This window comes from Rhododendron vialii, chromosome 6a (genome assembly GCF_030253575.1).
Source record: "Rhododendron vialii isolate Sample 1 chromosome 6a, ASM3025357v1".
Taxonomy (NCBI): domain Eukaryota; kingdom Viridiplantae; phylum Streptophyta; class Magnoliopsida; order Ericales; family Ericaceae; genus Rhododendron; species Rhododendron vialii.
This window is the reverse complement of record NC_080562.1, coordinates 41,002,317-41,017,176: the sequence shown is the minus strand read 5'-3', so window position 1 is coordinate 41,017,176 and position 14,860 is coordinate 41,002,317. Positions and strand designations below refer to the sequence as shown.

Below are 14,860 nucleotides of genomic sequence, written 5' to 3'. Positions count from 1 at the left end.
GATGTATATTTGTCCTATCTCTATCACAAAACAAATCTTGATTTGGATAGACGAATATTTGTTAGGCAATAATGTTCATTGCCTTTGGTAGCTACGTGCTCTTTATACCAAAAGAGAAAGTAAAAGCAGAGAGGAAATAACTTGGTTTCGTCCAAAAGTTGTACCCATAGAGCTCGTTTGTTAGGGGAGATTAATTAAGAAGGAAAAGATAAATGTACGTACTTGCTTTGGTTGGTGGTTTGTCTAGGCGTATAAAATTAGGTGGATGAAGCAACAAGGTGATAAATTACTTGTTTGTTCTTCAAATTTTCTTCTAATATCGAAGTTTGGAAATAAAAAGGGATAATTGAAGTTGCCCGTAAATAGTCCAGATGTAGAGGGACCAATCATATGTGCCTACTAAACACCAAATTAATAAATGCCGAATTTATTAATCCAAATAGTCCAGCTAACAAACAGGCACATAGTGTAGTACCATCCATCATTACTTTGCCTATCCCACAAATTTTAAACAAACCACAAGAGAAAAAAAAACCCACACACAAACAAAATACAAAGATAAGTTATCAGAGCCTGGAGGCACCAAGGCTGCATGTTGGATTCCCGTAGAATTTGCATAAGAACAAACATTCAAGAAGGAGGGACTACTAATATCACACAAGTAATCATTCAAGGAGGGGCTACTAATGTAACACAAATAATCAGAGCCTTAAACTTCTGCCTTAGATCTCCCTCAAAATACAACTTAAAACTAGCAGCTAAACATATTCCATGAATCCCTCATCCAGAAAAATCCAAACACTCAAAGGAGAGAGGATAATAAATTATAATTAATCCAACTCCATAATTTAGACAAGTTTTAGTAGCTAATTGCTATTACAGTATAAGTGCACAATATCATCATAGACTGGAACAAACTCCGGTAGAATCCCAACGAACAGATAAAACACAAAACACGGGCAACAAAAAGAGAAATAACATGCAAGCTGAGTAAAATTCTCTGAGCGCGCTAATTCCACAAACATGCACCATCAAATCACAGCAACATTGATTATGACTGGGTGACTTGCTGCTAACTAGGTCAAACATGAACCGAATGGATCCATCAACAGTGCTCCACTTCTCTATGGGTGGCAACAGATCACTGAGAAGAGAGAAACACAACCATGTCATTTTTCCTTGTGCATATCATAATCATGTCAACATAATCACAGAACCAATACATGAATGTCAGATACAGATGCAGGTGACCAACGATTGCCTTGAAGCTAATAACATGATGGAGCTCTACCTACTTCTTCCTTTTTCAATTTTCATTTTTGACTGACTTCTAGGGTTGTCTTTTAAACCCAATCCCAGCCATGAAGATCAATCAATCTTGGGGTAAATGGTTTCAGTAATTTCTGCTATCGGGCTACAAGACCAACCAGATTCTAGAGCCAGATTTACCATGCAACATGGTCCATATGGCAGTTGTAGTAAAGGATATGCATAAATAGTTTTCATTGAAAACAAGGAGAAAAAGACTGCATATTTGCTGATTGCTAGGTTAACTGGTGAAAAGGCAAAGGGGCAACAACCTTGTATCATCATAGCAACAGCTTAATACATGAAACTATACGTACTGAGAATATCAAAGCGTCATGACTGAGTAAATAAGAAGAGGTACCCAAAAAGATCATAAACAATAAAGATATCTTGGATGAAGTCTAGTAACTAAAAAGAATGCAAGTGTTCTGGAAGTTGATCACCCACACTTCGCAAGTTCATACCATCTCTAATTGCAAAATCGAATTTTGCAAAATCGAATTTCGCAAAAGCTTATAACATTCTTTTACCTGCTGTGGCTGTTGGTAATTCCCATATCCGGGGTAGGCCCCATAATACATGTTAGGATCTTGAGGAGGGGGTGCATAACCATATGCCTCATATCCTTGGGCATATCCATAATTTGCACCATTCCATTGAGACTGATCTGGCTGAGCCTGGCCCAATCCCAACGTCAGATACACGGGTACAAAGTAACAAGCAAATATAGCTCAAAAGCGTAGACAGATAAGTGAACCTGTTTGCTCGAAGGAGTGCGACCCCACGAAAGTCGAATATTTTGTCCTCCTAACTGAGTGCCATTCAACGTCGAAAGCGCTTGCTCCGCACAAGCTCTAGAAAGCAAATGCAAGCAACAGACAAAAAAAGTTATGAACACAGACATGAAAGGGAACTGCCAGAGGGCCCAGAACTTGTACACGGAAGGCCTGTGCTTCCTACCTATCAGCAAATTGAACAAAGCCACAATGCTTGCCTGCTGGTATTTTCACATGAACCAACTCACCAAACTGGCCAAACACTTGTCTCAGATGGTCATCTGAGACACTATCGTTCAAACCACCAACAAATATCTGCACCCAAAATGTGAAGGTTTACCAACATATTCTCTGTAAGAAAAATCCCCAAAATCAAAACGAACAACCCACTGTTGTGTTAGTTGGATCGGTCTCGCCTTGACTTGCTTGAGGACTGAAGGTAGCTGCACATGAAAAAAGTATGTGAAAAGGCACAGAATAGTGATGAGAAAATGTTTTATCCAAGGCACATAGAACTATAATGCCTTACCCAGAAAAGGTACCTACAAATTCAAAGAGCAGTTCGCTATATAAGCAAGCAAGAACAGAAAAAGGCAATTTTTAGCTTACTACAAACTTTTAATGACACTCCCAACGATAAATTATGCAATTTAAAATTCCATTTCCCTGATAAAAACCCAATTTCAAACTTGATTATGTCAAGCCAAATTCCATTTTCAGGTAATTTTCAACCCTTCATAAAAGAACATACAGTGACTCATTGCTTGGACAATAAGATCACAACATGACTAGAATGCAGTAATAAAACAACAATAAGGATACCGGCACACCCCAGAGAACAGAGGCAAAGGAAACAGAAGCAGATTCACAAGAGAACCGAAGTCACTGCCACAAAAAATTCTCACTCGGAATGCAAAAAGTTACCCTGGTACCGCATCTGTAGTTACATCCCAAATCCAAGTTTTGGGACACTTTCCTGACAAAAAATTTCAAAAAACCATGTTGCACAAACCAGCTGGAAGTGCATTGTTTCTTTTTTCTTTTATTTCTTCCTTTCTCTAAGCAGCATGAAGCAGCAACAAAATTCTAAGCATGCTATGTTTTACATGCCAAACTTGGAGAATTTCTCAACTGTCCTTTTTTGGCAGTGGGGGGTGGGGTATGTGGTTGACGGCTCGTCTTATGCTTCGTAATCCACTATTAAGACTAACAGTTCAAACCCATGAACCATAAGCTTTGATCTCAAAAACCCCAAACAGGAAACATCCTAATAAACAAGGACTTGACCACGTGAAATAAATAGTTGATTCAAAAGAAGAACACATCCTAACGAAAACACCCGGAAAAATCATCTTACAAAGATACATAGCTGTATGGAGGGGAAGATCTGTTTACAGTATAGTTCAAGAAATAGTCGTCTCATTTCCTTAGTTGTTCGTTCTTTCTAATTCATGAACTTCAAGACTGGTTCTGAACGCCGCATAACATATGCTTACAAGCACCAACAAAGTGGAAAAGAAGAAGAACTCATTCTTAGCGGGAAGAAAGCTTGAAATCTGAAAAAGATACACATGGGACCCTAAATTGGATAACTTTGCCATAAGAGCAACCTGTTTATAGAGCTAAGGAACTGATTCACAAAGAAGTAAGAAAAGGAATCTTGTGGCTTAATGCTAAGTAAAAGTAGTAAAAGAAAAGGGAAATTTCAATTTACAAAATGTAGAAGACAACGAAATAAATGGACTGGTAACCAAAAGGAACTGGAATCTATGTGTATGTAGCATGATAAACGCCACGAGAATATGACGTGAAGGTAAGAAAAATTGTGACATAAACCAAATCAACTGACCTAAAATGAGGCCACGCACTAAAGTGGTATCATTTCGGCTGAAATCAGTTCCAGGGCCCCCAAAATGAGAGCCTCTCTTGTCCTGCTTTCAGACAACATGAGTTTTATGAGCTTTATGTAAGTTCTAACAGAATTAAATGCGCCCAAGTTCACAAAGTTAAATACTGTAAGGAAATGACTCGCGTATTCATCGTATCTTCCACCTCAAAGTTGAAATCCCATTGGAATATACATTTAGACACTCAAGAGCAGTCAAACTTATCACTTCAAACTATCATTACTACAAAAAGGAAAAAGAATATAATGAACAACAAACATATATCAGCTCAAAAGAATCAACATCAAAAAGAACAGTTAAGTACCTAATAGAAGTTCGTAACGTGTGCATTAGTGTTCTGAGGCTTAAAATCATGGTAGAGCTCTGGAACACATACCTTTCTGATATTGCTGACTACCAACAGGTTTCTTGGTAGCAGCAGCCCCCACCCGCATGGGCCTGGTAGAACAGAGCACTCCATTCATCTCTACCATAGCACGCAATTGTTCACCCTCATCTCCAAATCTGACAAATCCATAACCCTTGGAACGCCCGGTCATTCTGTCAGTGACAACCTTTGCACCCTTTACCGATGGATAGTTAACTTTGAATGTTTCTTGTAACAAATAATCAGAAACATCAGCAGCCAAATCTCCCACAAATACTGTATAGTCTGGAGTGTCATCGGCCCGCCTTTCACCAGCACCAAGAGTAGCCCAGTTCATTCTGAAACTCTGTTCAGTATTTGGCATCAGTGCACCATTGTATGTCTGTAATATACTCTCTGCCGCAGCACGACTTGTGAACTCTATGAAACCATAACCTTCAGGCTGCGCAGTTAGCTTGTTGCGAATAACCTTCACCGACATGACCTGAATATAATCAAAACCAATTAAGGATCAGAATGATAAAAAGACATGAAATAACATGAAGCCACAACAACCACAACTCAGGCAAATAACATGACTGTTACCCATCAACCCTGGTTGGAAAACAATTGGTAATTCCCACAATCAACTATAAATTTGGTCATCAACTAACAATATGCCAACTCTACTCAGCCCCCAATTCAGCAATAGACCCCACCTCACCCACACACACACACAAAAAAATAAAAAGGGGGAACACAAAGTCACGTGTTACCATAAAGTTAACCTATCAAACAAGAAAGCAATAATAAAAGGGAAATACGAAACACTGTGGACATGCAGAGAGATCTGCCCCCATCTCCTATTTCATCTCTAGTTTGGCTAAACAGTGGATATCATAACAAGGATAACGATTGGACCCACCATAAATGTGTGTCAGATAGTACCTTATGAAACAAGTTTTACTCTATTTGTCCACTTGGGCATGTTTGATTGCAGATTTCATTTTAGGGGGATTCGTAATGAGGTGGGATTAGGATTGAGATTGAGAATGAGGTGGAATTATTAATGAGGGGATGAATCATTTATTCATGTTTGTTTTGCACAGGATTCGATTGTAGGATTGTAAATAACATGTTTGTTTTGGCTAGGATTACAATTGGGATTGAGGTGGGTTTTTAGACTAGTCTTGCTCAATCCCATGGGGATGGGATTCATGGTAACCCCCCCCCCCCCCCCCCCCCCTTTTGCAAACAGACAACAGAGCAAGGAGCACCATGATGTGCTAGTCAATCAGATAAGGCTGAAAGGACAGAGTCACGTTTAGTGGCGAACAAGAGAGAAAAGCGTTGCAGGGATTCAAAAGTCAGCTGAACCAGATAAGGGTTCTAGTCCTTATCGTGATGCAATAATTTACTCTTCTTCATCCAATAGTGTAACTTTTGGGTATTTGCCACTGTTGTTCTACTTTCTAGGAGGGTTTTCCACATAAATGCCCGCCTCTTCATAATTTTGCAGCTAACCATTGGGCCTAAATTTTTGTTTTGGTATTTTAATCGTCTTTTCTGAATTTTTGTTAGATTCACATTAAACTCTTGGATTAATCATTCGTATAGATGGGAGACTACCAAAAGCAAAAATAAAAAAATAAAATTGAAACAAACTGTCATTATTATCTATCGTCTCTGGACTTTTATCAACTTCAGTTCTTTCCTTTCCTTGAGACGAATGATTGCTCCTAAATAATATCACTGTCTGTAACCCAAATTAATTGAAGCCAATCTTAAGTGAATGGTTGAATTGAAAATCTGAGAACTTGCTATAGAATCTAATTAAACTAGTAAACATTGAATTGGTCACTGCTGGAAAATTCAGAACATGATATAGACAGATATCGAGCACCTAAAAAAAAGAAAAAAGAAAGAAAAGTACCTGTCCGGTGTGAGCAAAACAGTTGTAGACGTAGTTCTCGTCCATCCAAGCCTGCAGGTCCCCGATCCAAAGCGACTTGATTTCGTTCGAACCGGTTTGTTGTACGGCCGTATACTGCTGCTGCTGAGGTGGCACGGCCATCTGCTGAGGTGGATGCTGGGCCCACACCTGCTGCGGCGGAGCATAAGCCTGCGGTTGTTGTGGCGGTTGCTGATACGCCTGTGGCGGTGGTGGTTGTTGTGGCTGCTGCTGCTGCTGAGGCGGCATCATCATCCACTGCTGCTGCGATAGCGGTGGTTGCTGCTGATACTGTTGTTGTTGACGGTCGAAGGGGATTGGAGTGACTCCATGTCCTGGTTGCATCATCTTTAGAGGAATCGTCGGAGGAACCCTAATCCCGATTTCTAGAGAAAGAGAGATGAGAGAGAGGATATCTTCTTTCTTATGTGGGGGAAGTCGGTGGTGTTGATTACTTCTAGATTGGATTTTAGATTAGACTGGTGGGCTTTTTGGTTTGGTTGGATGGAGTGGGCTTATATGTTCAAGTGGCACATCTGTCATTTCGGTTTTCATACGTGCATTATATTAGTGTTGGTCCAACATGGGAGTGCAAGCCAACCAAGCCGAGCTTTTACGATTTCAAAACTTGAGCTCCAGCTCGGCTTGTTTATTTCCCTCACACGTTAGCGTTGGTCTTTCAAACTTGAGCTCCAGCTCGGCTCGTTTATTTCCCTCACACATCAATATTGGTCCTACTGTATAGGGGTGCAAACGAGTCGGGCCAAGCTTTAGAGTCCATTCCAGAACGCCAAAAAAGTCTTTATTTTTTAAGAAGGCAATCTCAAGCTCAAATATTATGGACTTATTGAAATCTAAAAATATGCAATATGGATCTTGTTTGAAAGAACTCATCGAGATCTTTTATACGATGCAAAAAAAAATTGAAAATATATTTTTCATTTACATTATTTTTGAGTTTGAAAATATAAATAAGCTGCTTATTTTTTAAGAAGGTTTTTGGAACGGGGCCTTATAGTGTTTGAGCTCAAGCTCCGCTCTTTTAGAAACCAGCCGAGGTAGTAAAAACAAACCGAGCTTTTAAGTATTGAGCTCAACTCATTAACTAGACAAGCCTAAAATCCGAGCTCAAACTAAACTTGATTATTATACGAGCCAGAGTCACAAGAACATGATTTCAGCAAAATAAGTTCAGGTTCGGTAACAACGGCTACAACACCCGGGTGCACAAATCAGTAAAAATAAAACGACTTCTTCGTATGGGGGGAACTTTATGAGTTGCTCTCCGCTGGTGAATGACTGGAAATTAAATTCCCTGTTTTGACAGTGAAATCAAACTGCTTTGCCAACACGTCTACGGCAGCGAATGGCTGTTACCATTTGGAAGGGCATCGAGTATGAATGGATTCGCATTCTACGATCTCAAAACGCCATTCAAAGTTGCAAACTATCATAAGCCTTTCGGAACATGAAGGCAAATCATGGTGTATTTAGGTTTGTAGATACAACAACATGCATCTCACATCAATCATATTCTGCAAGCAACTCTTGGGATTGAATTCAATTCAATTACTCGTCTAAATTGAGCCTACATAGCTAGAAGGACACCACACAACACAAGCCCCAACCGAGAAAGTTTACACTAAGGTTTTACCAAATATAATCAAGAGAGATCCAAATTCTCTAGTAAACAATCTGTTGTAACTCAATGTAATTGAATCAACTGAGTTATGCGCATAATCAAGCTGAAAAGGTACTAAAGAAGTCATGAGAGGGAGATTTGGCTTAATCTTTCATTCATACACCGCCTTTGGTCACCAACCATGGACTCAAAAACATCCAACAGATTGTCCAACCCATCAGTTTCAGTTTCATCCCCTACAGCCTTCAGTGCATACACAATGCTCTCAATCGTAGACAAACACCCAGCCCTTGGCTGAGTCCTCACTTCACCATACAAGCTCATCTTGTCCAAATCCAGCTTCAAATGAGGCAAAGCTTTCAACCAAGGGTTCTCGTTGTACACCCTCTTTGCCTTTGCCCATGTTCCATCCAACACAATCAAGTTCTTCACCTCAAAATCTATATCCTCAATCAAAACTGAATCTTCACTTGGGAAAAGTAGTGCTGACCCAGGAGGAACCCTAATTCCAAACTCCTCCATTTCCTCAGTTTTGATGCACCCATTACCCAACTGCTTGTTCTGCCACTTTTTCACAACAAACCCATTTGATAAAGCATCAAGGACTACCGAAGAAGTCAAGAACTGATCAAAGTTAAGGTTTTCAAGTTGACTCTGGGGCATACAGAGATGCTTAAAAGAGCTAACTGCACCAGATTTGCGAATGGTGAAAGAAATTAAACCAGACCCAACTTGTGAAGAATACCCACCTCCATTTTGGGTTTCTTGATAATCAAAACATGACCCATTAGTCCTAACCTCAGACACGTGTGAACCCATTTCAGAATTGGAATTCAGAGGCCTGATGGCGAATTGGGCTTCGAAATTCACATCAGAAACTGACACCACACTGAGATTCTTGAGCCCTAGGGTGGCGATTCGGGTGGAATTGAGAGGGTGGTTTAACTCAAGACTGTGTTGGAGAATGGTGACGGCCGCTGAGTTGTTGAGAGAAGGGGTCTTGATTCTAGTGCACAAGCAGATGCGGGAGGGTTTGGAACAAGAATGGCACATGGGTCTTCCGGATGAGGTGTTTGTGACCATTTTTGGGGCTGGTTTTAGGGTTTGAGAAAGGTTGGACCTATTTTTGGTGCGGAGAGGGTTGCGGGAGGGGAAGAATGGGGTTTTTCCTGCTTGCATCCGGAAATGGAGCGACATACTAATTCGATTCATACGTTTGGGTTTAGATTTGTGCACTTGTAATAGGAAAGGGGTTCAAACTAGAGTTAGGCAACGGACGCGAAATACGATAATACGATAAGAATCAAACACGAAATTAGCGGGTTAGAGTTGAACATTTCTGACACGAAATACGAAAATGACGCGACTCGAGAACACGAATTCTAAATGGGTCGGGTTCGGGTTGAACACGCGAGACACGAAATTGACATAACCAACACGGTTACTAATCTGTGTCACCCATTAACACGAACATATATATATATATATATATATATATATATAATATGGTATATTTGTAATTTTATATAGATTTAGGCAACGGACACGATAACACGACACAAAACAGGACGCGAAGTTTACGGGTTAGGATGGAGTATTTCTGACACAAAACACGAAAATGACAAGACTCGAGAAACATGAATTTTAAATGGGTTGGATTCGAGTTGGGTGGTTTGTGATACGACCCCGACTAACCCGACCCGACACACTTGTCACCCAGGTCTAGTTCAAATTCCCTTTTTTAGTTCCAACAGTTGGGTTGTTCGGTCCTGCGCGTATTTCGGCTATTTAGACTCTTTTTTTTGAATATCGAAAGTAGACTCATTTCTCAGAGTTTTGCCCATTATTTTTAAACATTTTCTTATGGAGCCACTCGAAATCGGTAAGGTTTTTTTCTGAATTTGTGGGGGCGAAATTATTTAACTGCTTAGTTTCACCTCTACAAATTCAGGAAAAGTCAATATCGACATCGGGTTAAGCTGATTTTTTACAAGGCTCCATAAAAAATATTTAAAAACAATAGGCGGTTCAAATAATCTATATGTGATCTGAGGTGGACCCCATAAAATCTAAATGTACATGGTATGTACATTTCATATGTACACATAGCAGCACTGTCCTAATCTTATCCCTCTTATTTACCATGTTTCCCTTGAAAGCCATCTCTCTTTTTTTTCTTGGTAAAGATTGGATTTTGCCATTGGAGATGCTCCTACTTAAACACATTTTTTGCACACATTTTTACTGAAATATGGATAAAATTTTGGGTAAAAGCCGGAGATGTTATACAGACAAATTAAATTTGTTTAGTGTAAATTTAAGGGGGATAATTTCGGGGAACTGATTTTCACGCTCCACTTTTAATGTGAAGTTACTAAGAACTTCATAAACAAAGTGGAACGCCATCAGTAAAAAATGGAGTGTGAAAATCAAAATCCTAATTTCGGATTTGTTTTAATCAGATCACAATCAAAAAATATACAATGAAGTTCTCGTCATGTTGGGAAATTTTTTTAAGTTTTTAACCACAAACCCACTTTCATATATAGGAGTATATACAATTACAAATAGTTGAATTTTCAAGTAGTATTACCTATTCAGCACTACAACTCACTTCTTGAGTTCAAGCAATGTTATTTTTTTCTTAAAAGATTTAAGATTATATTTTCTCTCTTAAAGTATATATATAAACTACATCCTTAATTAAATTTTAATTGTCTATTACAGTGCTTCGAATCAAACGAAGTTTATATTGAAATTTAAAACCTTAAAATAAAATAAAGTACGAGTAAAGGATAGGACATGCTTTAAATAGACAATAAATAAATAAATTTAATTTTGACGCGAAAATGGGTAACGGATTGGAGATGGACCAACCGAAAATCGGAGCCGTGGAGTGGGTAAAACACACGCGAAATTCTGACAGCACTGCCACCGACCTCTTCCCAATCCCACACAGTTGAAACTCTCTCTCTCTCTCTCTCTCTCTCTCTCTCTCTCTCTCTCTCCTTTTCTTTTCTTGGCTCCTGCAAATTCGACCCTTAAAAAAGATTCCCATCTTCTTGATCCCTGAAAACCCTAATCCCAGACTCGATTCAAGAGATACCCTCTTGGTCAAAATGCATGATTTTTGCTTCACGATCCCGTATGGGTTGATTCTTGTATGCGGAGGAATCATGGGCTATGCCAGTAAAGGGAGCACAGCATCCTTGGCTGGAGGCGCAGGCACTGGATTGCTGCTCGTCCTAGCTGGTTACCTAAGTCTCAAAGCTTTTGGCCAGCGGAAGAACTCGTACTTAGCCTGGGTTCTTGAGACAGGTAAAAGCCTATTACGTATGCATGTTTATATGTACGTAGCTGTTGATGCTCTGTTTGAGGATAATTGATGTTCTTTTTTGGTAATTTAGCTATGGTATCACCGTATCACCTTATCATCATATCATGGTTCAATTAGAGAAAGTTTGGATCTTGTAGCTGGGCTGTGTTTGACTTTGTTTGTCTCAGATCCCAATATCCCTAATGAATGAAATTGAAAAAACAGAGTTGAGACCTTGTAGTTCAGGAGAGAGAGAGAGAGAGAGAGAGAGAGAGAGAGAGAGAGAGAGAGAGAGAGAGAGAGAGTTGGTTTCTTATAAATAGCAGATAGAGTTAATGCTTTGCGAGAAGAAAACTGGTGATGTTTCGTGGTGTTTTGCAATAGGAAGAACGGTCCCATTCGGAGAAAAAAAAAAAAAGAGTTAAGGAAAACAAATCAAACATACATAACATGGTTCTGTAGTGTGCCTACATCCGTGTCGTAGAGTTGGTCAAACAACTTTGGTCCTCCGCCCTCTTAAAAGTCTATACGTTTCTGAGTGTACTCTAGAATTATGTGACCCCTTGGTTATCTAATTTACCTGCATAGTCTATCGCAGATTTGTTTGTGTTTTTGTATTTTTGAGCTCGTAATTGTGAGGGTGTAGGTGAATTGGGGATCTATGCATGACTGTATGTATAATTATCGTGGGATTCGCCTTGGGATATCTTGGAAATAGCAAATCTAATTTGTATGTGAAACTTATGATTTTTTTCCTCAACTGTACTTACTGAGGACTTGCTTATAGGCCGTAGCCATATTTTTCAACTGTGATGAAAGATTTAAAGCAATGCTGAGGCTAAGGTTTGCCTTTGTTACAAAAGAAAAAGGTCATAGAAACGTCAAATTTAGTTCTTTTTATTGAGGTACTCATCATTCTGTTGTGCTCAATACTGCTTATCATAATCTCCACTTTCGCAACTTATGTGCACCTGGTATTCTAGATTTTCACATTGCAATCTTAATCTATTTAAAATTAAATTATAATTTTACTGATCTATGTAACTTTGTTCAGCTTGTGCTGCCACACTCACACTGGTCATGGGTCAGCGCTATGCTCAAACCTCTAAGATAATGCCAGCTGGTGTTGTTGCTGGGATCAGGTACTGGAGGAGAAATCATGCCCGTTTCTCTGCTTTTCATTTGCATGTTGGGAGTTCTATCGCACTTAGTTTTACGATACATATTTTCCTTACCTTCTACCAAATATTCCGAGAGTCTAGAATGCACTCGATTTGCACTGTTAGTGCCCTTTCTTTATCATATTTCTTTTCGAGTTGGTTTCCTATTTGTTGGATATCTGAACCACTGCGTTTTGTTTATTAAGAAACTCAATCACCTCCTTTTGTTTATGAGGTGGGTTAAAGATTCTTATGAACATACCATAATCCTTCCATCTAAGTTGTTGTAACTGGGAAAAATTAAGAAGATTTGAGGTAGGCTTTTATGGCGTTCTCAACTAGTAGGAAATGAAACGGTTCTTGGGTGGTAACTGATTCCCATGTTACTCAGACAAGATGGCAAGACTTCCAGTATGCGATTAATGGGACACATGGGCGGACCCACCTTGGGGCACGTGGGATCACGTGCCCCCACGCTCTTTAAAAAAAAAAAAAATCGTTGGTTTTGTGTATATATTTTATATATGTCTGAATGTATGCAAGTAGTCATTTGTTGGTGTAGTGGTAGGGTGTTGAGGCTTCAAGCAAGAGTTGGCAAGTTTGAGTCACCCCCTGTGCGCTATGTGTTTTTGTTTTTGTTTTTTCCCCCCTAAAATCCTAACCAAGGTGGGTCCACTTCCCTAGCATCTCTGATCATTTGTATGGTATAGAATATGAACCCGTATATTGCATTTGTATACTTTTGGTTCCCAAAACTTGTACTCATAGAGTTAATAATAGGAAAATAAATGATGAACATGTGATAATTTTGTTTTAACGCATATAGTCGAGGTACGCAAGTTTGCCCAAGTAGCTGATTATTAAAATACATATATACTTTAAAATTGTTAATTTTTCATGAATACTAAAATTATTTTGGAGTAAATGTGCTTAACTGTAACTGGTATATTATGGTTACAAAAAAAATTGGTGCCCCCACAATATCAAATTCCTGGGTCCGCCACTGATGGGACAGTGTCAGCTCCATATATTTTGAGTGATTGTTAACAAGATTGTTCCCTTACGTTGCTATGAGTCTTTCTTTTTTTTCCTTTTAACTAGGACACAAATACTCTTCTCATGATCATGGTTTTCCGCTTAATCTTTTGAATTTAGCAAAAAGGATTGGCCAAGTGTTCCTCAAATCTTAGTTTGAAGGAATTCTTGCAGTCTGCACTTGTTGTCTACCCACTCGATCTTTCTAATTCAGTGAAGTTTCATTAGGGATAAAGGTTACGAGCCCTGGTTTCTAACTGTTGTAGTAAATAATTTCTCATTTTAAGCTGTTTACAGACTGCTGACAACATAGCTTAGGATGGACTGATAGTAGCGAAATAGGCTTTGTCTGTGGATAAGATGTGGTGCATTGATACCAAAATATGAGAGATATTTTCATGTTCGGCGGTGTATTTATTGGAGAGAGTTTTGGTAAAACTCTCACCGTTGTTGAACATGTTAGGATTTATTTTGGTAGTTCATTAAATGTTACATGAGAACTCAATTGTGGATGTTCAGGATTTATTTTGGTAGTTCATAAAATGTTACACGAGAACTCAATTGTGGATGTTCAGATAACTTTTGTCCCATCGTAACTAGAATGTCCACACAAAAGGAAACCCGTCACCATGTGTATTTCAAGTTCATCTCTTAGTTAAGTTTTTCCTAGTAAACTTGAATCTGATTAATTGTTCAGATTTTCTCCGGTCAAAACATGTAAATTTGCCGCAAATAAAAGGTCCTATGAGAACACAGGCGGATGGCAAGCTATTGGTAGTGGATCCGACTAGAGCATTTCAGCAATTTTAGTATTATTATAATCGATTCTAGGGTTTCCAATGGTGATGATGTGTTTGATCATGCTATGCATATTTCCCTCATGATTGTTTGTTAACCTGTCGCAGTCTCTCAAATTTACAGTTGTTTTTGCCTTGTCATCTAAATTGATATTTAACAGAGTTCCTCAACCACTTCTCGTCTCATTTTCCTTGCAGTGCTCTCATGACTGGATTTTATCTCTACAAGATTGCCACAGGCGGAAATCATATCCCTCCTAAGACTGAGTGATGGTTATTGTATTTGGTTTTCTTATGCAAATTCCACGCTGCATGTACCAGTCTAAGATTTTTTTTTATGCTTTTTGGGATAGCTTAGGTTCTGAGCTAAAAGAGTATTGTGGAAAGAGTTACATTTGGCTTCAGAAGGTAACGAACCTGATATATAGCATAACTAGTTGCGTTTTGATGAATCAGTTGAACGAGATTGGTGATCGAATGCAGGTTGTATCAGACTCCTTGGCTAAATCATTAATTCACTATCTACTATGGCTTGTCTTCGCGTCTTTCTGTAAATGATAACTGCATTCCGTGATCATCTTTTTAAGATCCTTTCACTACTTGTTATTTCGAGTTGTTCAAC

General features: G+C 39.0%; 3 protein-coding genes across 5 annotated transcripts; 1 reads left to right on the top strand and 2 right to left on the bottom strand.

Moving 5' to 3' along the window:
• Positions 1 to 787: 787 nt before the first annotated feature.
• Positions 788 to 6,774, bottom strand: LOC131330479 (polyadenylate-binding protein RBP45-like). Of its 2 annotated transcripts, none has more exons than XM_058364078.1 (7): positions 6,271 to 6,774; positions 4,368 to 4,842; positions 2,475 to 2,527; positions 2,269 to 2,399; positions 2,066 to 2,162; positions 1,839 to 1,985; positions 788 to 1,144 (listed from the first exon to the last, which is right to left on the bottom strand). In XM_058364078.1, exons 1-7 carry the CDS (start codon positions 6,634 to 6,636, stop codon positions 1,142 to 1,144), a joined length of 1,272 nt encoding a protein of 423 aa, XP_058220061.1. In that variant the 5' UTR covers positions 6,637 to 6,774; the 3' UTR covers positions 788 to 1,141. The 2 variants fall into 2 exon arrangements, with proteins under 2 accessions (XP_058220061.1, XP_058220062.1); XM_058364079.1 differs by having other exon boundaries at positions 1,839 to 1,979; positions 6,271 to 6,751.
• A 1,045-nt stretch (positions 6,775 to 7,819) lies between these two features.
• Positions 7,820 to 9,154, bottom strand: LOC131330477 (uncharacterized). The gene has a single exon (XM_058364076.1). It carries the CDS (start codon positions 9,140 to 9,142, stop codon positions 8,054 to 8,056), a length of 1,089 nt encoding a protein of 362 aa, XP_058220059.1. The 5' UTR covers positions 9,143 to 9,154; the 3' UTR covers positions 7,820 to 8,053.
• Positions 9,155 to 10,776: 1,622 nt separating this feature from the next.
• LOC131330476 (protein FATTY ACID EXPORT 5) lies at positions 10,777 to 14,777 on the top strand. 2 transcript variants are annotated; one of them, XM_058364075.1, is made up of 3 exons: positions 10,786 to 11,248; positions 12,301 to 12,388; positions 14,437 to 14,777. In XM_058364075.1, exons 1-3 carry the CDS (start codon positions 11,050 to 11,052, stop codon positions 14,507 to 14,509), a joined length of 360 nt encoding a protein of 119 aa, XP_058220058.1. In that variant the 5' UTR covers positions 10,786 to 11,049; the 3' UTR covers positions 14,510 to 14,777. The 2 variants fall into 2 exon arrangements, with proteins under 2 accessions (XP_058220057.1, XP_058220058.1); XM_058364074.1 differs by lacking the exon at positions 14,437 to 14,777 and having other exon boundaries at positions 10,777 to 11,248; positions 12,301 to 13,387.
• Positions 14,778 to 14,860: the final 83 nt, after the last annotated feature.